The sequence below is a fragment of the Onychomys torridus genome, chromosome 1 (genome assembly GCF_903995425.1).
Source record: "Onychomys torridus chromosome 1, mOncTor1.1, whole genome shotgun sequence".
NCBI lineage: Eukaryota > Metazoa > Chordata > Mammalia > Rodentia > Cricetidae > Onychomys > Onychomys torridus.
The window spans coordinates 160,891,751-160,917,703 of NC_050443.1; the positions used below are offsets into that span (position 1 = coordinate 160,891,751).

Below are 25,953 nucleotides of genomic sequence, written 5' to 3' on the forward strand. Positions count from 1 at the left end.
ACCTATCCCAGCCTGCCTGGCACTCAGAAGAGAAATATTTTTATTTTTTGCTAATTGAGAGCTTTGGGGAATTCATTTGACCTCAGCATCCCTGGGTAGCAAGTAAGGAACAGAAGCCATAGTTCTGTTCAGGCTTTCCCAGTTTTTCTCTCTGGGAAGCTAGAACACTGAAAAGGGGCCATAGGAGCAATCCAAAGCCCTCTCACTTGCTGCTTACAGGGCTTCTGAGAGCCAGTGTGGGGTTGGACTCTGCAAGGAGGCAGTTGACTGGCAGTAGTGATACTCAGTGGCGCCCTCTGGGTGTAGGCAACAGAAACCGACTCTGCCTTTCAGAATCAGACCGGAAGTAGATGCGGGGTGGGTGGGTGGGAGGGAGCTCTGCTTCAAAGGGAAGGTCCCACGCAAAGTCTTTTGGGATGGCTGCTTGGAGTGGACTGCACAGAGAATATGGGGCTTTGGTTTAGAAGTAGCTGACCAGCATTTTGCTTCTAAGGATCTTTCTTAATGTGTAAAGCTAGGGTAAGACTTTTCGTCAGTGATGTGACCCAGCAGAGGTGATACAAAGAAGCCATCCTGACTGACTGCCATGGCGGCCACTCAATGAATGCCAGCTTTTGAGACACCAACCTTCTATAGAGCACTGCTTTCCAGACTGTGAGATTCCATGGCAGAAGGTCTGATGGCACACACACTCCTGGGCACTCACACATGAGTGCCAACTGTCCAACTATGAACAATTAAAAAGAAAAGAACCGCCACACCCTACCAACTACAATGTGACTATTAAAATACTCTTTAATATTCCTCCAAAGCAAGATGGCTGTGGTTTTAGAACTGAGAAATAGAATTTGAGTACAGCACTTCTTCCAGCTTCATGGAAACAATTACAACATTTTTATTTAGGTGATTTTGTTAGAATGGGAACCTCATTCTAGGTCAGCCTAGATTAGGAACAACACTTGGGAAGCAGGATCCCAAACAAGTCATGGTCCCCTCACAGCTCTGGCTTTTACTCAGCAAGTGACCTGCAGCATACGATGAGTCCCTTAGGTGTCACTTTCCTCTTTCATGGGCCAGAAGCAGCGGTGCATCCCTCGTCAGCGAGGGCGTGTGTGCGGGGTGAAGCACGGAGTCTGGTACACAGCAGGTGCTCACTAAGTGAGCATTGCCAGGACCTCCCAAATCTGAATGAAGACTGGGTCACCTCTAAGTTCTGGGACTGTCATAGGAATGCTTAGACGTAAAACAGGCTTTCATTCTCATGAATCTATCATAATGTCACTAAAAAAACCCAACAACAACAACAAACAAACAATAGCAACAACAAAACCCAAAAGAATGTCAAGGAATGCTTGCCAAAACCACTCACATAATTTCAAAATATTTGTACTAGAAAGAAATACTTGAAACTTTCTCACACAAGTACAATGGTTATATGTACAGCCTCATAGATTCTACATTTGTGAGAAGGAGTCCTGGTAGCACCTTGGCCCCAGTGGTAGGTCCAGGTTGACTCTGTTCTAAGCCAGGGTTCTTATGGATGACGTACTCAGAGATACCAATTTTGCTTGTCTTTCTTTGCCACTGTTTTCCCCCATCCGGGTTCATAAGGAGCCTCCTTCCCCAATCTCAATGCATAATTCTGAGCATGTGGATTTGGGAAAGCTAGCTGGTGTCTTCTGTGCATCACTGGCTCTCAAAAGGTTTCTAAAGGACTAAAATGGAGGGTTAGAAGGAAGATAAATGGCTGCTGAAGTGGATGATTTAACTAGAGGATTCCAAGGCAACCGAGGAAGAGCAGAGCACTGTGCTGGAGGGTCCCTGCCGGCGGTGATGGAAGCATGCCGGCACAAGGATCTTAGAGGATTTCTGAAAGGTGTGCCTATGTCCGTGATGCCTATGCATGCAACAGTGTGCAACCTAACTCTCTACAAAAACTCAAGTCTCCCAGCCACCTGTCTCCAGTGCCGAATACAGGACTAGGCAAACAGCAGGTGCTCAGTGAATGCACAGACTGTACATATCATGACTGGGTGTCGGCTCATCACTCCCTTTTGATCTAGGGACAGAATCCCTCACATTTGGTGATCCACACTTCCCTTTTCCTAGCCATACAGTTCCTCTAACCCCCAGGGATAGGCACATGGCCAGTCCCTGCCTTTTTCTTGTGATTGGAGCTTTCTCACTGGAGTTCAGCCTGGAAGATTTATGCCCAGAATTACTGGCTGTTTTGGTGCCAGACTCACAGAGAAAGATACTCTGAAATAATTAAGCTGACAAGCAAGGCACAGATACAGGGACAAGAGGCAGGAACACCAAGAGCTATCCTGGCTGTGGTTGGTATCTGGTTCCTGTCAGTCCTGATGTCCCCCTCAGGCCCCTATGAACTGCTTTCTCAGGCTCAGCTGATAAGTCTGCATTGCATGACTGGCCTCTGTACATCTCCATAAGATCTGCTTGGCCCTTTTGAAAGGGAGGACAAGGAACAAAAGGTTAGTTTCTACTACAATGAAAAGTTCTGGCCAGTTCCACTTATTAAAGATGAGCTGATCAGAACACAGCCATCAGAGATTGGCTGACAAGGAAAGACTGAAAGAGACCATGAAAACGCATGGGGGGGGGGGGCGCTAGGCAACAATGGTCATGCTGCTGAATAACATCTGAAGACTTTGCAGATGTTGGGCACAGAATCTAGGTGTGTGTGTGTGTGTGTGTGTGTGTGTGTGTGTGTGTGTGTGTGTGTGTGTGTGTGTGTCTGTGTAAAAGCCAGGGGGCAACTCTGAGAGTCATTCCTCAGAAGCTGTCCACCTTGACTTTTGGGATAGCATCTCCCACTAGCCTGGAGCTTGCCAAATAGGTTAGGCTGGCTGGCCAGCAAGGCCCCAGAGATCCATCTGTCTCTGCCCAGTGGGATTACAAGGAGTGCCTGGCTTTTTAAGGAAGGTTCTAGGGATCAAATTCATGCTTGGAGCAAGCACTTTTAGCAACCGAGCTATCCTCCAGTCCTTGTGTGCATTCTGCTTGATGGCTGTGATAGGTAATTTTATGTGTCACCCTCAGTAGGCCACGGGCTATCTAGGTTCAGCTCCGTTTCTGGTTGTATCTGTGAAGTGCTTCCAAATAAAATTATCATTTGAAGTGTGTTCTTTCTGCCTTCTTAAGGATTGAACCCAGGGCCTTGTGCATGCTAGGCAAAGGTTTTATCCCCAAGCTATTTTTCTGCAGCCTTCATTTTATTCTACGTTTAGAGAGGGGTCTTATTATACTGGCCAGGCTGGCCTTGAACTTGTGATCCTTTCTCAGTGTCCCAAGTAGTTGGATTACAGGTATTAGCCACCACACCGGTTGGTTGAAATTAGCTCTTGAATCTAAAGAATGCAGCAGAGAGCCTGCTCCAAATCCCCATCATCCAATCCACTGAAGGCCTGAACAGAATCAAACAGGGAAGGAGGAATTTTCTCCCATCCTGCTTGTTACTGAGCTGGGACTGCTTATCACAGCTCCTCTTATCCAATGATTTACATCACTGTTTCTCCTGGTTCTCAGGCCCAGCCCCCACCCCCCAGCTTTCTTAGGCCTCCAGCTTGCAGATAGAAGATGGTGGGATGAGGTTCCCTACTTCCTGACTCCCCCCTGCATTTCCTTTCTCCTATTGGTGACCTCAGTACATGCTACATGGTGCTGTGACGTAGGTTAGGCGTTATTATTGTCTCTGTATATGAAGAGACAAAAACCTCAGGGAAGTTAAAGATAGCATTCTAGGGTCTCCCAGCTCGAGGGAGAAGCGGCTAGTTTAAAGCAGTTCTGTGAGTCCTGGGTTTCCTTCCTGTGTCTTTGTCCATTTCCCCTTTTCTCAGCCTCCCACTCCTAAATTCTCTCATCCTTTACGTTTTAGCTTAAGTCTCCCACGGCCTCTTCTGTCGGTGACCTTTCCCTGGCTACTCTTGATCCCATTTTCATGAAAGACTCTAAGCATGTATTTCGAGACTGTGGTTTTCAACTCTTTTCAAGTCTGAAGATACCTTTTAATATTAAAACAAAAACTCTGTGTAATGGTAGTTGTGCGCATAGGTATTGATAAAGTGCCCACATACAGATGGATCCTCAGATGCCTTATAATAACTCTGTGACCTCTAGGCTGGCATTCACTACTTTAAAATACATGGGGGAATCCACATAGCCATTGCTCTTCCTGATCTCTGCTTGGCCTGCTACAATATAGAAAAGGCTTATAAATGCTATTTCACGGCTCTTTTTGACTCACTGTCTGCCTTAAGGCTACTAATTTCTTCTGAAATGTGGTCTTTTTGTCCCTTCTTTAATATGCTTAATTATTTAAGAAGCCATGAACTATGATACTTACATTTTATATATCACCTCTTGATTATTCAGGGACTGATTAATTCATGGGTTGCCCAAGTCATGTTCTCCTCCGTGTCCCCCATTTTGTTTTATCATTCCATTTCTTATTAGCGTTTTTAAGTCAGAATGGACAGTGGGAGTGAGAAATGATTCTGGATACAAATTATGAATTCTGATGAAGGATTTGGTTGGAGGAAGGTGAAATTATTTCCCAAAGTAAGAATTCTTTAATTCATCAGGCATATTGATTCTCTCTGAGCTCTGTGAAGGCAGGGGTGGTTCTTGTTCACTACTAACCTCCAGGGCTCAGCAAGGTGCCTGGCACATGGTAGCTTAATAAAAAAATTGTAAAATGAATGAATAAGAGCTGACTAATATAACAGGGCCAAATAAACTTTCTCCCCTGTGAGACACTGATTTATAGGACACCAAGTAAAAATGCATAGTATCTTATTTTAGGGTTGTATGTCTGCAGACAACACAGAATAGCAATGTTTAAATGACGGTGTTAGCAATTAACAGCAGGAATATACAGTTCTAATTAGAAAACAAAACGCATGATACTTCTGCCAATGGAAGAAAGGATAGAGAGGTGCTGGTGCTGCTGAGGTAGGGGTCAGTCCAGCCAAATTCCTCCTGCTATATTAGCATTAGATAGACATATTCACCCAAACACACTAAGACCTGGGTGTTTCATATGTGTCAGGTGCTGTGCTAGGCACCCTGTGTGCCTTATCTCGTTTGTCTTCTCCACGATGTAGGAAGCAGTATTATCTGATAGCCATCAGAAAGTTCCCAGTATGCCTAGAAATTTTCTTAAGCTCTCCAGATTTTTAAAACAGGAATGAACTTGTCTTCTTTTTTGCTTCCCAGTTTTAAAATTAAAGATTTATTTTCACCTGAAATGTTAGATGTGTTTGAAAGATTAATTCAGATTTTAGATATGGCTTTGGAAGCGCAGACGTACCTGGTCTCTCACTAGCTCTTGCCTTTTGGTGTTAGGGAATCTTCTTGAAGGGAAACTTTTATAATGAGAGTTCCCAAACTTTTTGTCTCCCTAACTTGTGGGAGCAAAGTGGTTTGCACTTGGGGATGCAGCATTTCTAGGCATCCCTGGCTCTGGTGCTGTTCAGGACCCTGGTGCCGAAAGTTTACTAAAGCCTTCCCAGGCCAGCCACAAGGAGCAATGGCTGATGGGAGTTGGAGGAATGCTGCCTGGGTGTGGCAACACCCTTTCAAAATAGGTAAGCAACTTTGAAGGCTCCTGGAGGAACTGGAAATAGCGCATCTTATTTGGAGGAGGAGAAGGAAATGTTGGAGCCACCCCTACACACACACACACACACACACACACACACACACACACACACACCACACCACACCACACCACACCACACCACACCATACCACACACACACCCTGTTCCTTCTCTCACACCTTGCTTTAGCTTGGAGAGAAAACAATGATAATAGGTTACTGATGGGGAAATTTCTGTTTTTTTAAAAAGGAAAAGAATATCAAAAGAATACCAAGATTAATGATGGAAAATGGTATAGCAGTTCCTCAGAAAATTAAAAATATAATCCAGCAATACCACAGCTAGGTTTGTCTCCAAAGGGAGACAGGTCTATGTTGAAGAGGTTTTCTCCATCCCAGATTCATTATAGTACTTTTCACAATAGCCAAGTTCTGGAACATCCATATCTAAGTGTCCACCAATGTATGGATAGATATAGGAAGTATGAAATATACAACCAATGGAATATTTTGGATTTTAAGGAAAGGAGACAATCCTATGATTGTGACATCATGGATAAGCCTGGAAGACGTTATGCTAAGTGAAGTATGGCAGGCACAGAGACAAATGTCAAATGAACCCACTCACATGTTGAATTTAAGGCTACTAATTCTTAGCTCACAGGTGTAGAAAGTAAAATGGTCATTTCCAAGGCCTGGGGCCAGGGCAGGGAGAACTGGGGACTCTATGGGAAAAGGACATACATTTAAGTTAGGAGGGGTTAGTTTAAGTGACCTATTACGTGGCATGGGACTTACATCTAGAAACAATATATTACATTCCTGAAAATTGCCAGGAGAGCACAGACTGTAACTGACCTCACCACAAAAAGTAAGCATGTGAGGCAAAGCATATGTTAATAAGCTCAGCTGAGTCATTCACAATGAGGCAGGAATTGCTCTCGTTCACTAACCTGCATGGTTCAGCAACCATGGCAAAGCAAGTATGTGTACAACAGACATACACCACTTCAAGTTTTCAATTCTGCACATGCGCACCTGGGAAGCGGTTCATTCTGGAGAATTCCACTGCAAAGAGGAACTAGAAACAACCAGGACTAAAGGCCTGGTGGTGCTGTTGGTCTCTTGGGTTTACTCTGTCAACAAGTAATTATTGTTGTTTAATGAAAAGGTAATGAGTACAGAGACCCTGGCTGCAATTGTAAAAGATCAAACCCCAAACATCGGAGAGACTCTCCATACAGGGGGCACAAAAAGCCATATTACAACTTCAAGTAAAATTCCATATTTCCAAGAAACCGGCACATCCACTGGGGACACAAACCCCTAAGTGTATTGAACATGGATGAGTATTTTCTCTCTAGCACATGACTTCTCCTGTCATTTTCAGACATGACTTGTCTCTCCAATGACCATGACTATTTATGGGACAGGATCATATTCTTGTATTTGCAAAAGAACAAGGCACACAGTTATGCACACGATAGGTAGGCAGAGAATTTGTTTACTGAGTTGATTGATGCTGCTCTCAAGGCTAAGGCCCTCGAATCAATCACTTCTGAGTGTAGCTAATGTTTATTATTTTCATTAGTTCCCCTACTCAAGAGCCTCCATCCATCTACAAGACCCCTGCCTATTTCATTTCACTGAACACTGACTATGTGCTCAGCACTGTAGGTGCACAGATGAAAAACACAAAGGTCCTGCCTTTAGAAGCCTGCAATTTTAGACAGGGTTATTGATCTTATGGATCATATTATATACAGGATGGTTACTACTTAATTAAATAACATCACTTTTTTGGTTTAGTTTCTTTTAAAATCTGATCTTATTAGCCAAAACCCATGTTTCAGAAATGTAAGTTAACATTAACCTATTGTATAGCATGGCATTTATAGTTAAAAACAACATATTGTTTGCTGAAATACTTATACACATATGCAATCATATATATGAAGACAGACAGATTCCTAAGACTCTTCCCTGTGACTGAACAGTCACAGCTTCTCCTTTGGGACTAGGGAGAGTTGTGCTCTGGTCTGCAACACAGCACCTGATAAGGGGCTTGCTCTGGCTTGCCCTTGTCTGATCTCTATCATGGATTTGGTATTGGACGGTGAAAGTAGTTCTGGAATAACAGAAAGGCGAGGAAGATTTACTGAGGGTGTGCAAAGGCATTTGAAACCTGAAGCACAGGTAAGGAGGGACACATAGGTCTGGATACCTCAGGGACAAGAACCATGGCCTTGATGATCACCATGTTCTCTCTAGGTGTTTCATTCTTTCAGGTTCTTCCAAGAGTCAAGGAACAAGGTGGGTGGTAGCTGCGACATGTACTTTTATAATTCATGACCTGTGAGCAGGAGGAGAGCTTTTCTTTTAGGATCAAGAGGGGAAAATTGGGTGGAGACACTGATTGGGCCACCCAATTCGATCATAGGGAGCTCTAGACTACTCCCAGTGGACAATGGTCTGCTTTACTTGGCAGTTACACAGGATTCTGGGATTGGGCGTTTTCTAAAGGATGAGGACTTTTCCTCACAGAAGCTATAAAAGTGCTGTGGAGGCCATGCACCAGATCCTGCCACCTTACTCTGAGCCAGGAATCCCCACCCCACCCCACCACCAAAGCAACACTGCTCTTCAATAGTCCTTCCCACAAGTGGGATCTTCACTACCCTGCTCATCTTTTCACTCATGGACAGCATACAGAATGACTACAAGATCAGTCTATGTCAAGAGCTGAGTCTGCGATGTCATAGGCTATAAACAGCATGGGAAGATGGCTGCCGGGGGTGGTTCTTGATGTGCAGTCACATGCTCTGTCTTTCGTTTGCAAAGTCAACAGCAATGACACAGGCTGACATCACCTGTCATAGCAACAGACTCTGATCGTGACTGTTCTGTTTTCTTCCACGGAAGTTTAGTCAAAGGATCTGGTCTGGTTACATGAGTGTACAGGGCTCACTGAACATGCCTACACACACACACACACACACACACACACACACACACACACACACACACACACACACACACACACACACACACACACACACACACACACCACACATGCACTCATACTCACACGCTTCCTTGTCTGTGTTATACCTGAGTCTCCCATGCTGTAGGGCTCTCTGTGTGTGAGCAATGAGTTCAAATATCTCCAAGCAGCTAAAAAGATGAGTCTTAAATATGTCTTCCTTAGCTGCACATGCCCCTCCCATGTCTTCTAGATGTCATAAGGAGCTTTGGGGACTCCAAGTCTGTTGGGAGCCCCAGATTCCTGTCTACATTTGTGTTTAGAATACTAAAGAATCCTCCCATGACAGAACAAGAAATTCCAAATAAAACATCTTTTAATAGACATAAAAATGTAAGGGGTGTCACTAAAAGCAACCCCACTCACGGATGGCAACTGGAGAACAAGCTGGAAAGAGGACCTGAAAGCACCATGAAGAATATCTCACTAGTCCTTACCCTCACAGCAAGGTATCCAGGAAGGTAGGGCATCAAAGTCCTAGACTAAGCCAGGGCCTTTGGAAAGAACCAGTGTTCCCAGTCCATAGGACCTGTCTTCCTCAAGGGAGGTGGACAGAAAGCCTCTCTTGGTAAAAGGTGCATTTAGTTTAGACCTGTATAGCTCCTCTATTCTAAGATCAAGCAAATGTAATTAGAAAGCAAGCTGTTATGAATAGGCAGAAATAAAACCAACCACAAACACATCTAATCCCTAAACACTATAGATAACAGAATTGCCAAATATAGAATATAACCACATGAGAAATAGTCCGAGGGAAATGGGCAAAAACTCATAAAAGCAGGTGAGCAGTAAACACTGTTATGAGTTATTAGATAGACTTGAAAATGAGACAAACAAAAAAAGTGTATTTTTGAAATTAAAATTCAGTAATAGTTCAGATGCAGCTGAATGAAAAATCAGTGAACTGGAAGACATACTTGGGAAATCACCCAGAAGTAGTAACACAGAGAGGCAGGGAAGGAAATACTAAGAGAAAGGTTACTGATTTGGAAGGCAGATGGGAGGCCTAATGCATCTAAGTGGAGTTCTAGAAAGAGAGGGTAGAGAAGAGAATACGGGAACTTTTTCTAAGTTGAAGGCAGATAACTAACTATTTGGAACTGACTTGAATCTTCAGATTCAAGAAGCACAAACTTTTTTTAAATCTTAAATTTTACAAAAGAGGCTTTGGCTATGGAGACAGATGGGTGGATAAAAGTGCTTGCTGTGAAAACATGAGGACCCGAGTTTAGATCTTTAGCGCCTACGTAAAAGTTGGGCACAGCAGCATAAGACTGCAATCCCAACAAGGGGCTAGTGACATGCAGATCTCAAGCTTAGTAGCTAGTTTAGCCAAATATGTGATCCTCAGGTTCAATGAGAGATGCTGTTTCAAAATAATAATGATAATTATTAATGATAATAATAATAATGTGGAGAGTGACAAATTAAGGCATTTTGTCATCCTTGATCCTCCATATACATGTCTGACTATCTGCACATATGAACATATACACAGTGCACCCCCACAAAAAGAGATTCCTGTTTCTACATGTGGTTGTGAAACAATACATTGCAAAAAAGAGAGGAAGGAAGGAAGGAAGGAAGGAAGGAAGAAGGAAGGAAGGAAGGGAGGGAGGGAGGGAGGGAGGGAGGAAGGAAGGAAGGAAGAAAAAAGCAAGAGGCAGATCACCTACGTGGAAGTGCCATTCCTAGAAACAGGTATCCAAAGCAAATGACGGCAGCTGGAAGACGGAGAAAATAACCATTGGTCTGAAAAAACATCTTTCCAGAATGGAGACACAATAAAGATATTTTTAGAGTAAGCAAAACCTGGGCATTTACCAGCATCTGGCCCTCAGGAAAGAACATCCAAAGGGGTAATCCCAGGAAAAGGGGAAATAATCCCAGAAGGCCTTTCTGAGACGCGAGGGGAATGGCGAACAAGTGAAAAGTGCTCCAACTATAAAACATGGCTTCTACACAATAACAACGGCATGGTGATCACCGTGGTGGGCGGGGCTAACAAGGAACAAGACTAAAGCACTCTCTCATGCTGAGCAGACGCATGCACAGTTAGAGTGCACTGAAGGCCTGCTTTGTTCCAGAAGACGGTTGGGATAATTTTAGAGTTTGCACAGTTAAAATGTATCATAAAACTTCAAACTAAACCACAAATAAAACAGAAGTAGAAGGTATTAACCCCAAATCAATAGACAAAAATAAAAGATTTAAAAAAAAAAAAAACCCAAGAACCTTTTTTATTGTCAAAATTTAAAAGCCCTTTAATAAATAAAACAATTTTTTTTGACAAAGTCTTACTATATAGCCTAGGGTGGCTTCAAGCTCAGGCCAATCCTCCTGCGTCAAGTTCCTGAGTGTTGGGATTACAGGCATGCAAACACCACCTCACCGACCTATGACGGTTCTTAAAAACAAAAACAAACCAGCTCTAAAGACCATGGAAACGAACATATAACAGAAACAAGCCTGGAAGCCTACATAGCTTGACGTTCCCATTATGTAGAAGCAGACTAAACTCAGCAGAGACTATTAAATGCGACCAAACAGTTTGAAAACCCAAGCCAGAAGTGACTGCCACAGATAAGAAATACACAAAAAAAACCCCATAGAAAGTGTGGAAAACTGTACTTTGTGTGCTGGTTTTCTCACTATAACAGAGGTAAGTAAGCACCTGGTGGGAGCGTCATGTGGACTCACTGCTCAGAGGCTTCACTGAGCTTGCAGTGAGGTAGCACCCCAGGGTGGATGCATGGTCAAACCAAACCCACTCACTTACGGCTGAGACATGAAGAAGAGAGAGGAAGAGGAGGAAGCTGGGGGCCCACCATCCCCTTTGGGCACATCCCCCCAGTGACTGGAGGGCCTCCCAAAGGTTATGTGGCTCACAGTTCCCATTGCCTCCAAAAAGTGCCAAGCTTGTAACAAGGGTTTTACGCAGGGACTTTAGTGGGCATTGAACATCCACACCAGGGAACCTGGTATACACTAACCAAAAGAAAATTCACCAGCTATACTATTAGGCCAAATGTGTAATGCAGGGGTGGATGAAGTCAGTTGATAATGATGATGGATCCACTCACCAGGAAAACACAAAGATTTTGAAGTTGCACCCAATAAATCTGCATCAGCATATATGATACAAAATTCACAGACTCAGAAAAGAAAATGTACCACCACAGTAGGACATTGCAAAATAAACTTCTTAGTTATTAATAAAAGCATGAAAAGGTTTAATAAAGACTGTGATTTGGACAACACACTAACCAGGTTGATTTGATGGGCTTGTAGGGAATAGTGCTCATACCTTTCACCACCCCTATGACCCTGAGCAAATCTCTGGACCTCAGTTTCCTCATCTGCAAAATGGGGACAGTTCTGTATAGTGTTTTAATCCAGTCTGGGGCTTCATTTGGCAATAAGGCAAGGCTCACTGTTGTTTCATGTATCTTTAGAAAAGGAAGAGCTGCCAATTCAATGCGAGCTGCCAATTGGAATTCACATGTCAGTTTCGGAGATATTAAAATGTAACAAAAATTGTAACTTGGAGTAGATGACATGCTGTTCCTTGTGTGGGCTGCTGTGGTGGTTAAAATGAGAAGAAATTCCCTGTTGCTTCTGCTTTTGCCTTCAAAACTGGTTTACAAGCAGGTGAAGGCAAGGCTCCAGGGAGAACATGCTGAAATTCGGAAGGGGACGTGCTTGCTTCTGGTGGCTTTGAACCCTCACTAATTAGAAAGCAGTAAAACTACCTGCTTCCCAGGTCGGCGGGTCTTCGAGGAGAAAGGAAGTGCAAAGAAAACTCCAGAGAGGAAGGCTGGGCCAGAGGCCTCCAGCACCCAAGTGATGCTTGGAGGCCCGTGATGTAGGGTTGCCAATGGCCAGCTAAGCTTTCCTTTGCCTTGCGGTGGAGGTGGGGTCATTGGCTGTCAGCCCATCATTAAAAAGTGGGGAGAAGAGAGGCTTCAAGGCAAGTGATGGGAGGCAAGAACGTACGCTGACTTTCTGAATGGATGAAAAATTCAGGTTACTAAAAGTAGCCCTGCCGTTTGTGGCAGAGGCAATTTTGGTGTCTTAATTATATTACTATTTTTGAATGGCTTTTTATAAAAACTCTTCATTTCTTTGCAAAAATCAGGGTTTTTTTTTTTTGTTGTTGTTGTTAACATGCCTTTCAAAAATAAATTTAAAAACAAATAAATGATAACAAGGACATGTGACTTTCTTTGGCCTGAGAGGCCTACGTCCTCTCATTAAACAGTCTCTCAGGCTACCTGCCCTCTGCCCCCTCAGATGCTTCTGTGAGCCTCTGGATGTCCTTGGAACCTCCAGGGGTGCCTGTGGCTCTTGGATGGTGACCTCCAGGGGTGCTTTGTCTCATGAGTGACACTGGCTACTTGGGACCTTCCTGAGTATGTTTGCCCCATTAAGGACAGTGGGCTCCTTACAAACCTTGAATCGCTTCTCTTGCCTCCATCCAATCAGAGCACCAGGAACCAAACAGTGAGATAGGGTGAATTAATCCAAGGGCCATCAAGGAACAAAGTTCCTTTGAGAAGGTGGCTCCACAGGTAGGCCCTGAAAACTTAGTTTAACCCCCAGAATCCACGTAACTCCTGAAAACTGCCCTTTCACCTCCATGGTGGCTTGTGGTGGTGTGCCTGCCCCTACCTAGAATAATAGTTTTTTAATTAAAATTTTTTTTTGTTCAAAGCTATACATGTTCCCATGACAGGTAACTGACACTGATTTTGAGAGATGAATTTGTTGGAGAGATACATTTTATTGTTGTGAAATTATAAAAATAACACTGTTAAAGTTCTCCGAGGTAATGGCCGACACCCCTTTGAAAAATGATACCAAGCACTTGACCTTTTACCCACTTATTTGGTTCCTGTGGCTGCTGTGACAAATGAACCCAAACCTAACGGCTTAAAGCGGAACAAATTATCTTCCCATCTTGTGTATTAGACAACTCATGTTGGTCTCACTGGGCCAAAATGAAGTGTGGCGAGGCTGGTGCCTTCCAGGGATGCTAAGCAATGCTCCCTCACATCCCATCCCTCAGTAGCTACAGTGGCACCCGTCTCTCCTGGCTCTTGGCCCTTCCCTCCACTTCTAGTGCCAGCAAGGGAGGGCAAGCCTTTCCTACATGGGGTCCACTACTCTTCTACCTCCCATTTTCCAGTTTTTAAAAATGTTGTAGTCATGTGGGAATGACCTCCCCATCAAAAGGTCATTAACATGATCACATCTGCAAAGCGCCGTCTGTTGTTCTGCCTTCTGGAACTCCTGCTATCCTTTGTGTGTGCCTGGGGAGAAGGGCATAGAGAGGCCTGGGTCTTTTGAGCTGGTTAGCAGAGTCTGTCGCCTGCCCTTGTTGGTGGCTGCCCAGGGCTGCAGAGCAGGAGGCATGCATGAGGCAATGGGATATTTCTGGGAAGTGGCCTTCCATGCTATCCCACAGCTGAAGATTCAGCACTCACGATCATTCTTCTGTGATACTGCTGACAATGGGTCTCGAGGTTAAGGGTGACTCATTTAAGAAATACTTTTCTTTTTTTTTGAGGGAGGCTTTCGAAGTCCTCTTTGCTGTTTGAATTAGAAAGTATTGAAGTTCCTCTACCTGGGTTTTAGCAGCAGCAGCAGCAGCTTCTGCTGGTGAAGAATGGCCTCTTTCTTTCTTGTAACCATTAAATCTAAATTGATAAAGTGCAGATCCTGGGACGTGGGTGACTGTACATGTAACAGGGGCTCAAAGAGCTGTTGAACTAAATAATCCCCAAGCTTACCTTTTGCTTACAGCCTGTGAATAAATAGAGAAAGACTGAAACTAGAAGCAACTGAGTGATACCCATTAAAACTGAAAACACACATCTCCTTAAGCCAGCAATGCCACTGCTCTTTGGTATCCGTCCTAGAGAGAAGTTTGCATACGTCTGTAAGGATGACATGCAGTAGTAACCAATGCCTGCAGTAGTTAGAGATAAGAAACACTGGCAGTCCACTCGAAAAATGAGGAACTGTGTACGGTATGTCTGTACTAAACAACTTCTTTTTAAAAGATACATGTACATGTTTAGTATGTTACACCAGGGAAAACCAGTGTGACAGTATGTAATTCAGCAACTCCTCTCACAGTTCTGTATTTGATACATATGGAATTTATATGATATAGAATGCAGCTATCATCTGTCTGTCACCTGTCACTCATTCATTACTATCTAGAAGCAAACCACAAACCGGAAGCCATTGATAGTCTAAGAGTGCCGAGGGTGGGCTTGGAGTAGCGGATAGGGGTTGGAAAAGGTGGATTTTTACCTTTATCTATATTGTCTGATTTTTTTTTGCAATAAAATATATTTAAGTGTAATTAAACCGGGGATTGGGGTGTCAGCTCAGCTGATTAAGTGTGTGCCACACAAGCATGAGGATCTGAGTTTGGGTTCTCAGAATCCACAGCAATGGGGTCTGTAACTTCAGTTCCTGAGTGGGGGAGCAGGGAGATCCTGGAGTTTATTGGCCTGTCAGCCTGGCAAAACCAATGAGTCCCAGATTGAGTCAGAGACCCATTCTCAAAACTAAATAGAGTGGATACAACTCATATGATCCTCTGACCTCTACATGCTCAGTGACACATGTGCAAGTACACCTGAACACAAACATAAACACACTCAAAAAGTAGGCTAGGTCAGTTGTCAGCGAGCCTGGAAGATCTGCCTGTCTCTGCCTCCCCAGCTCTGGGCTTACAAGCATTTCTACAACGCCAGCACTGTTTGTCTGGGTTCTGAAAATAGACCCAGAACCTCATGCTCACAAAGCAAGGACTTTACCAACTGGGCTATCTCCTCAGCCCTAAAATAGCATCATTTTTTAAAAAGGAACTGAAAGTTCAAACATGTTTATTCCTGTTTTGTTAAAAGCATGTGTATATGTGTGTGCATCTGTATACATTTAGACATGAGTTTTAGCATAGTACATAAATCTAAATGTATTTATATGCACACGGAACCTGTTATTTATGACATCTGTCTATTTGTAGCATGCATATGTATGCACAGCAACCACACATATCTGCCTACAGTTATAATACCATGGTAAGTGCTGATTTGGTTAAACCATAGATAAATATCCTATTCTTTTTCACTGCTTCTATTATTTTTAATGGTATCTCCTATATGATCATGATTAATCAGGTAATTGAATACAGTTTGCCTTTTAAATAATTCAATTAGCTTTAGTAAATTAAAAAAAGTTTCCTGACATAGTTGCAAAATTGAGAGAAAAAAACAAAACACTGCTTTACAATCTGCAGCATCCTTTAAATGAAACCCTCCCGAGTGTGAAGAACACGCTAAGGTTTTACCAAATGAATGCTCTTTGTGTAGGAAAACTGATCTAAATCGTGGTTTAAACTTTACAACCACTACAGTCTCTCTACTGGAGCCAACTCCTGCTGGGAGCTGAGAGGGCAGAGGGGTTATCTCAGACCCACCGGGGTAGCCCTTACAGCTCTCCTGTAAAGGATAGCACCGGATTGACACCAACAGGATCCCTCTCCAGATCCTAGGAGGATAGAGATTGGGTGTTTAGTTCCACTGAGAAAAGGGGAAGCCACTGGGCTTTCCATTTGCCCAAAGACCCTCAATGGTCTGTGCGTGTACAGCCTTCTCTGGGGGTGATCAAATCCTCCCCTCGCCTGGCAGGGAGGCAGCTATCCGCAGACCTCAATCACCGCACCTGCCGGTTAGCAGATAAGCCCTCCATATGCGCAGGCACTCGCCCAGCTGTGGCGGAGGAGCGGTGAGCCGCCCCTTCCCTCCCCCATCCCCGCAGAACAAAGGGCGGTCATTTTCTGCTCCTCCCAGAGTCAGAAGCACGCACACGCCTTCCATCACAATTAACTCAAGAATCCGAAACACAACACAAACCCACCCGCAACATGTGCAAAATCAATGCTGTCAATAGCCAAAACGAGGAAACAGAAAAAGCAAAGCAAAACAAACCTATTCAAAGAGTAAATACTCAAAGTAACAGGGCTCTGGTCAGACACACAAGGTCAACAAATCCAAGGCAACTTCAAGTACAGGATGCCTTATGAACCAAAGAGCTGGCCATTATCCCAGGGGCTGCAAAAGTAACTGCATTCAGGGATCAGCTAATAGAAAGATCTGTAAGATAACGGGTGGGCCTGCCACTACCAGGATACGGGTGCCCCAGGTAAAGGCATTCCAATTCAATTTTTAGAAATATCCACTCCTGCAACATGCTTCTTAAACAGAAAGCCCACAATCAGACAGAGGAGGAAGCAGAATTTAATATGGGTGCAGGGCAGATGAAAGAGTAAGAGTCTAAATCAGAGATGCTGCCAAGGAGTCAGCAGGATGAGAGGCAGGGCAGGGATCCTGGCTTTCTTTATGTGAAAGAATGGTGGCTCTGTATCTTCAAGGCAGTAACGAAACAAAAGCTAAAGGAAATGGCCTATTAAGCTCTTATATGAAGGATTCAGATTAGACAAATTGGTTCTGACTTAAGTAACTGAGCTGGATTGCAAAATGATCACTACATTCCCTTGGATGGTGCTCAGTACATGCAGCATCCACACACTACAGGAATGGCCTTGTTGGGAGGCAAGAGGTGGACCAAATGACCTCTCAAGGTCCCGATTTAAATACGTCTGCATAGTCAACTCTTGGTTATCCAGCCCAAAGCAGAAGACAGTGACAAATCATCCCAAGTTGAAGATAATAAAAGTTGTATTTGCCTTTGGAATGTATGTGGGTACTTAAATTAGAACATGTCTTTCTGATGCTCCGAGAATTCACAATTCTTTGCAACAGCCACAAAGAAACCCTGACCTGGACCTGGGAGGATGCCTGATTTCTCCAGTTTTATTTATCCTGTTCCTCCTGTAAGCCTTTTTCCTTTGGATGAGCAACAAATATGTCTTTCAGAATGACACACAGAAACTCCAGCTGCCTTGGAGAGAGAGAATAAGGGGGCAAGGCCCTGTATGATCTAGGCCAGCTGCCTTGGAGAGAGAATAAGGGGGCAAGGCCCTGTATGATCTAGGCCTTGTTTCCAAAGGGTAATTCCATCCCCCTACAGGACCCAGGCCTGGGGCAAGCTGGATATGGTACAGCACCTACTCTGCAATGACTGTGATGACAGTCTAGCTTCTCAACCTTACAGGACACTAAAGCAAAGTCCTTGAGCTCACTGGAGGAGACAAGGTCTTTGGAAGAGGAACGCGAAATGCACAGCCATTGCTCAGAAAGGAAGAAGCTGAATGCTCAGGAAATGCAGGGCGAACTCCCTGCACACCAAAGGATATGCGGAATGGAGATGCCATGTTTAAACTGGGGCTTGGGTAAGCAGCCTCGGGGCACAGGCACTACTTTTGACCTGGTAAAGACAAAGAGACACTGAAAACTCTGTCCTCAAACTTCTTTTTTCTTTCCAAACAGACTGAGTCAGGACGAGACTGGGGGCAAGAATTTTTCTGTTACCTGCTGTTTTTGTAGCTGGAAGAGGAAGCTGGTGCTGGCTAGTACTACTGTGTCAGCATGCCTTGGAGAGCAGGGCCAGAAAAGAGGCAGGATGAAAGGAAGCTGGGAGAGGCCCTAGCATCTTTCTCCGTGGGAGTGCTTTGCTCTTCAAGGTGTTTTTTCACCCCCTGTGGGGACCACAGCAAGAGTGAGCAACCATCGGACAACAACTGGCCGAGCCAGCGGGTATAGGGCAGGGCAGAGGGAGCACCAGACAGGTATGGGGAGCATGAGGTACTGAGGCCAGAGACAACCTCCCTGTGGAGCCAGTGAGAGAGACTTCCCATCTGTGGAGCCTGGCAGCACCTGTCAGGTGTCCCCTGAGAGGAAAAGTAGGTGAGGAGACTTTCTGTTCACAGTGCAGGCCTTAGGTTTTCCAAATTAACTTGTGAGACTATGAGCTTATACCAGGGTCTTGGTTGAACAGAGAACATGCCCATGATGCTTAGGGGTGGGGGTGGGCAGGAGGAGGGGCCCACCAGGGGGAGGCTGCGGTCACCTATCGGGAGCCAACCAGAGCATCTCAGAAATGGTAGGGTGGCATGTGGCTCTGGGAATTACCCTGGGCATGGCTCAGCTTCCTCCTGCTTCAGCTTCCGGGGACAATGGGGGCATTGCAGGCGGGATACAGGTGAGCCGCACAGCTCCCTACAGGAGGAGAGGGGCACTGCTACCCTCCATATTTGAACTGTTTTATTATTTTCTGCTCTTTAAGCAGAACTGAACTGCCTGTTTGAAATGTGGTCACTTGATCAGAATTAGAAATCCAGTTCCCTGAACTGGGCACGATGTGACAAGTCTGTAAACCCAATACCAAGGCATTACAGGCTTTGGGCCAGCCCAGTGTTTACCTATAAAAAAAACACTGTGTTGGAAAAAAGTAGAGAAGATGGAATTCAATTCTTTGGCCATATTAGCCATACTTCTAGTCTTCATTGTCACATAATACCACACTGGGAAACACCACCTAGCATCTAGAAGGTCCAGTAGTGAGTAGCTCACATCTTATCAGTGTAAAAAAAAAAAATGGACGAGAAAAAAAAATTCCCTTTGAAACTAACTTTTCTATATATCATCACCACTGACCCTGAGTTCAGTCCTGGTAGGCGGGTAGTATAGGGTTCAATGTGTCCATTTTACAGATGGGGAATACAGAGCTGAAGCACAAAGGTCGGCAAGTGTTGGGTTAAATATGATTAAACTGAAAACCAATTCTTCACTGTGAGTTGTGGCAAATGCCTGTGATCCTAGCACTTTCAAGGTGGAGGTAATGAGAGTTAAAGGCTAGCCTCAGCTACAAAGCAAGTTCAAAACTAGCCTGGAATACCTGAGACCCTTTCACAAAATGCTTAAAACCAATTCTTACATCTCTGAGACCAACACTTTTTACTGCTGCGTACAACTACTACAAATACCACCCATTGGGTACTTTGTTCTATGTTACCAAAAGAGCTAAGGCCTCCTAGAACTAGGCAGATAGACCCTCCTATGTTTTTATTACTGGCTGATTGTTGAAGTATTGACTAAACATTGTATAGTACAGTTTGGTAACTCTAGGCCACCTTAGGGTTTGAATCCTGACCCATCCATCCACTTACTGTTTATTTACATTACACAAAGAAAGTTAATTATTATCTTGTGCCTCAGTCTCATAGTGCTCCTCCACCTCCCAAGTCCTGGAATCATAGATGTGCACCACCAATACGTGGTGGGGGGTGGGGGGGGGGATGGAACCCAGAGCGTCATGCATAGCGGACAAGCAGTCTCCAGCTAAGCTCCATACCCTCCTTCCCACCTTTGAGTTTCAATTCTTCATCTCTACATGGGGATGATAGTGTTGTCGGAGGATAAAGGTGATGCATGTGAAATATGATATATAGAGCCTGGCACACACTGATGCTCAATAAATAACAATTATCCGTGGTGATTGGCAGAACTTACAATGCACTCTCAAGTGCAATAGCCGAGTGAGGATTCAGGACGAGTCATTACTGCAATCCCTTCCTTCCGGATGATGTATGTGAACCTCAAGGTCATGCAACTAGAAAGCTGTACACCTAGGGCACCATCTCAGGCCATCTGAACTCTGAGTCTCTGCTTCTCCAGCTACACAATATTCCTTCTTCTTCTGAGGAGCAGCAGGCAGCATGCCTAGCCAGAGGAGGCTTAACCATCCCTCTCCGTTTCCATCTTCACTCTTCTTTGAAATGGGTAATTAACGTTTTCTTAGCCTTATGTCAAGAGCCCTGGGAGTCAGTGAGCACGCAGCAACACCTTCCACGGACTAACACTTTTATGTCCTGCCTGTGTAGAACCTCACTAGGGAGGAAGGAATACCTGCATGGCCAAGGAGGCTGATGTGTGGCAAGAAGCTGCCTTGCAAGGCCTGTGGATTTCATAGCTTTCTTCTAAGCCGCCGCTGCATGCCTCAAGCCCCTGCTGTAGCAAAGGGCAAAGCCACAGCATCCCAGACCTACAGCTCAGCCAGCCAGGCTGGTGCTGCCCACAAAGGACTGCAGACCCCAGTGAGGACAAGCATTGGTCACTGCACTGTGTTTGGGAGTTACCGTCGTCACACAACTGTATCACTGCAAAAGGTGATTAATATATCTGTCAAGCTCAGGGTGGGAGGCGCTTACCCTGCCACAACGATCTCGAAGTCCCCATCATGGTCCACATCTGTCACTGCCACTCCATAGTTGAGCTGGGTGGGGTTGCTGTCATAGTCGGGGGGCAGGACTGAGTTGGTGACTGCAGTGAACATGGGCTCAGCCCTCTGGGATCCCCCAGACAGAGGCAGAAGCCACAGCGGCAGCAGGAACCAAGCCATCCTGAGCATCTGAAAGCAAAAGTTACAAACTTTACTAAAACGTCTCAGAGCCGAGCAGCCAAGCAGATCCAGTCCCAGGATGGCCATGGGGGCATTCTCCCCGCCCCCTCAGTCTCAGCGATTGTAGGACCACTGCTTTTTATGAGCTCTGTCTCTGCTATCCTGTGTAAAACTACAAGCTGCCTCTGCCACAGTGAGGCACGGTCCTGGTCCTTCTCCTCTTCTGTAGCTTATCACTGTACTACACGCAACAGGATTTACTATGCATCACACCTGGTTACTGCCTGCCGCCCTCTGCTAGAGTACAAGATCCACTTTGACATGGATATTTGTCGGTTTTATTTACTTGATGTGCACCAACTAAGGACAGGGTATGCAATGAGCAGCCAGCATGTATTTGAGGAAGGAATGAAAGAGGGAGGGAAGGAAGGAAGGAAGGAAGGAAGGAAGGAAGGAAGGAAGGAAGGAAGGAAGGAAGGAAGGAAGGAAGGAAGGAAGGACCTCCCATACTCTGGGGGAGTGAAGAAAATAAGAGATCTCAATGCAGAGGTGGGGGTGAGACCCCCACAGGTTGCTGGATCTAGAGTATTGTTAGAAGTGGTGAAGGGTGGCTCTTCTGTGGGACATACTCCAGAGATAGCCTGGCAGGTTCTCCAAACCAAGATCCTCCCAAGGGCTGGTGGTCATTGCCTCCAGATGAAGAGGCTGTCGGGGGTACATTCCAGCAAGGTCTGACGGGTAGCACATCATTCACTTGGAGAAATTAAACCATTGCGTGCGTGTTTTATTATAAATTAATTATGTATAATGCATTGTATAATTCATTATAATATCTCTAACATAACTCAGGGTGTTGCCAAGCAGCCTGGGGCCTCGGGAGCCAGCGGGCCTCACCCAGGAGACAGCTGAGAAAGGCTAGGGCGGTAGAAGAACGCCATCTGCTCTGAGCTAGAGCAGAAGACACTTCAAATGCCGAAGATAGCACCACTATAAGACTCTTAGGCAGAGAAGCGGGCCTCACAGAATGTCCCAGAGACTCTCCTGGACTTCCGGAAAGCTTGCACAGGTCGAATCCACCGGCAAAGCTCTACCCTCCTGCCTTCAGAAGGCAGCAAGCCTCCTCCTGATAGAACTTGGCTGCTTGCTTGTCAGTGCATCTGGCAGCAGAGAACAAGGCTGAGCCAGACTGACATCTTAATGAGGGAAGAGCAAAGGAGATCTGAGGACTGTCTCCCCATATGGAGACAGATGCTCCTGCCAGCAAATGAGCTGGAGCTCCAGGTCAAGGACCCAGAGGCCAAAACGGGGGTCCAGGCACTGCCTTTAGATCCAAACAGAATCTGAAGCCTCCCTGACGTCTTGCTGTAGAGAAATGCAGGGGCAGGGCTTCATGGCAGGGCAGAAAGTATGTAGGCTCCATCCTTAAAGAAGGTGCTTGTAGTGTGTTCAAAGTGCAAGCGCTGGGAGTCACAATACCAAATGAGGTCATTCCAAATTAAAAGTCCTCTGGCTAAGACAGCATCTTTCTACTGGGCTGTCAAATCACTAAAGACAACACGTTATTATCAGAGTTCTGCAGCATAGTAAGAGATTTGGCTGGATAAGGAAACCCAGCACCATCTTTACAAGTAGCCGTAGGACAGGTAAAGAGTATTTAATAGGCAGGATGGACATAATGGAATGTAGCATGGATCTGAAGATCACTGGACATGTTATTTTATTTTAGATAGTATGACCTCTATTGAAGGGACAGCAGTGAGCGCCTACTTGAAAGACTACATGAGGCCTTTTCTTTTGGGCCACCAACCAGCTCCCGAATCATGATGCACAGACTTATGATTAGTTTTGAATGCTTGGTCTTAGCTTAGCTCTTATTTTAATCTGTTTCTCTTTATCTACGTTTTGGCTTGGAGCTTTTTACCTTTCTTCCTTTCTGTGTATCTTACTTTCCTGCTGTTTCCACGTCTGTCTGTGTTTCCACGTCTGTCTGGTGGCTGCCTGGCTTCTGGCCCCAGGCATATCTCTCTCTCTCTCTCTCTCTCTCTCTCTCTCTCTCTCTCTCTCTCTCTCTCGTTCTCTTCTCCAGCATAGATTTCTCCTCTCACGTATTCTCTCCACCCACCAGCCCTGCCCTTCCCTCTCCTGCCTGGCTATTAGTCGTTCAGTTTTTTTATTAGACCAATCAGGTGCCTTAGGCAGGCGAGGTGAAACAACAACACATCTTTTCACAATTAAACAAATGCAGCATGGACAAATGTAACACACTTTTGCACAGTTAAAGAATATTCTGCAGCATTAACAAATGTAACATATCTTTACATAGTTAAAGTCATTTCTACAACAAAAGATAAATCCAGTTGATTGGCAGTGGCTTGGATGAGTGATCAGCTTGCAACTCCTCCAAGAAGTTGCCTTCTAGAAGCCAGTCAGTTCCTCCCGGGCTTTCCATCTGCAATTTGGGTCATTCACAAGGGGTCAGATTCTAGTAGGGTGATGGGTTGACCTCAGCATTGTTTGGAGATCTTGACAAGTTCCAATATCACTGGGTTCCAGCCCTCTCCTTTGAAATGAAGTTTTGAGAAGAGACCTCTAAGAGCTTTTCTGGCTCCAAAATTCTATGGTAGATGAAAGGAATTTTTTAAAGGAGATATTCAGAAGTCTACACTCCATGTCCTCCAGCTGCTTCTACAAACTCACACCAGTCTGAATGGCTCCTTTCTGAAGACATTAAACCCATTTTAAAGAAAACAGCTTTCCAAAAGAGTCCTCCAACATTTCCCTCCAGGGTGGAGAGGAAGAGACTATTAATAATGTAGATCCCAAATTTTCGGAGCAGAGTGGACCAGTGGATGGCTTCACCTAGAGGGGTAGGCTGGGGATCCAGGCTTAGGATTTGTGTTCCTAATGTTCAATTCCTCTGCCGTGCCAAACGTACCCTGTACAGCCACCGCTGAGGTGCTTGGGACCAGCCCTAGAAAGCGAGATGGTTCAGGACTGGGGCATCCTGGTGGTGGGTCAGCAAATAGTGGTAGCTGTTGAAGAACTATGGTAACTAGCTCCTCTCAGGATCAGATGGAGGCTGCCATATTCCTCCACATCCTTGGACTCAGAGTGGTCCACAGAGCAGAAGAAGTCTCATTTAGGATTCTATTAGAAATGCAGAAAGTCTTGGGTCCCACCCTAGACTTAATAAATAGAATATCCATTGTAATAAGATTTTGGGTGATTTGTATGTATGTTAAAACTTATGGAACATTGCACAATTTTTGTCTACATTGAAATCACATGGGGAGCTTTAAAAAATTCTCATGCCTGACAACGATTTCCTAGATAAGACATCAAGAGCACAAATGACAAAAGAAAAGCTAGATAGGATGGGTTAAATCAAAATTAGAAATGTTTGTGCATCAAAGAACACTATCCAAAAAATGAAAAGTCAACCACAGATTGGGTGTAAATATTTGCCAATCATACATCTGATAGGGCATTAGTATCCATAGCATACCAATAAAACATTCCTATAACACAACAGCAAGAAGGAAGGAAGGAAAGAAGGAAGGAAGGAGAAAGGAAGAAGGAAGGAAGGAAGAAAGAGAGAGAGAAAGAAAGAAGGAAAGAGAGAAAGAAAAAAGAAAAAAGTTAAAAGAAAGGAAGAAAGAAAGAAAGAGAGAGAGAGAGAGAGAGAGAGAGAGAGAGAGAAAGGAAGAGAGAAAGAAAGAAAGAAAACCCTGATTCAAAGTGGGCAAGGAAAAGGACCTGGACAGACATTTCTCCAGAGATATGCAGATGGCTGACAAGAGCATGAAACTCTACTAATTATATAGCAAATGCTGATCGAAACCACAATGACATATTTCACTCCCACTGGGATAACTATAACAACAACAGTAATACAGAAAATAACCAGTGCTGATGAAGATGTGGAGGGCCTGGGGCCCCGTGCATTGCTGGTGGTGGGGGAATGGTATAGCTGTGTCAGAAGACAGTAGAGTAGTCCCTCAAACACCTCATGATAGAATTACTATGTGGTCTAGAAACTCTACTTCTGAATGTGTACCTCCAAACTGAGAGAAGAAACAGATTTTTAACAACTTGTTAAAAACTGAGGGTTTTCTTCTGTGTAGCCCCTCTTGTGACTTAGTAACCACGTGTTCCTTTTCTGTGAAACGTGTCTCAGTTTGGCAGGGGAGTTCACGTGTGGGTTGATGAACTTAGAAGGTTTGGTGGCCCACCTTGGGTTATGTTGAATGACTACAGAATCTGCATCTGAACTCTCAAGTTCGGCATTTTTAAGCATGTGCAGCAAAACTCAGCATTCTTTTTTGGGGTGGGGGGGCATCAGCCTTGTCCATAGCCACGGTGTGGCTGAGGCACCACCAACCTCACGACTAAAAACTCTGAATGGCTCTCATTGTTTGTTCAAAGTGTTGTCTTTCAGATACTTGATGACTTTTGGGATGTGCACATGCCTGATAGTCTGGGCAATTTGCTAGGTTTTCTTAAACAGAACACAAAGATGTGGACCTGTTGACATGTATGACTTTGTGGAATTTCTGCATCAAGAGAGTAATGATCTCCTTTCACAGGTCATCTGAGGCTGCTTGATGGAAGAGTGAGAGCAAGAGCCTCTGGAAGAATTCAGGAGACATAGATACCTGCACATCTAGGTACAGAGCAGCAGTAGTATCCACAATGGTGCAAAGATGAAAGTCACCCAAGTGTCCTTGAATGTAGAAAGAAAACATGGCATACACAAACAATAGGATGTTATTCAGCCTTGACAAGCAAGGCAGTTCTAGCCCATGCTACAGTATGGACAAACCCTGAAGACATTTTAGCAGGTGAAGTAAGGTACTCCCTAGGAGGACAAATGCTGTGTGACTTTAGTTGTCAGAGGCACTGGGAGTAGCCGG

At 44.7% G+C, this 25,953-nt stretch overlaps 1 protein-coding gene across 2 annotated transcripts in view; it reads right to left on the reverse strand.

The window, feature by feature from the left end:
• Crtac1 (cartilage acidic protein 1) overlaps positions 1 to 25,953 on the reverse strand; it is a 140,712-nt gene that overhangs the window by 101,603 nt on the left and 13,156 nt on the right. For both annotated transcript variants that reach the window (XM_036169688.1, XM_036169680.1), the window contains exon 2: positions 20,850 to 21,049. In XM_036169688.1, the coding sequence (XP_036025581.1) occupies positions 20,850 to 21,049 (200 nt within the window). The remainder of the gene's footprint in view (positions 1 to 20,849; positions 21,050 to 25,953) is intronic.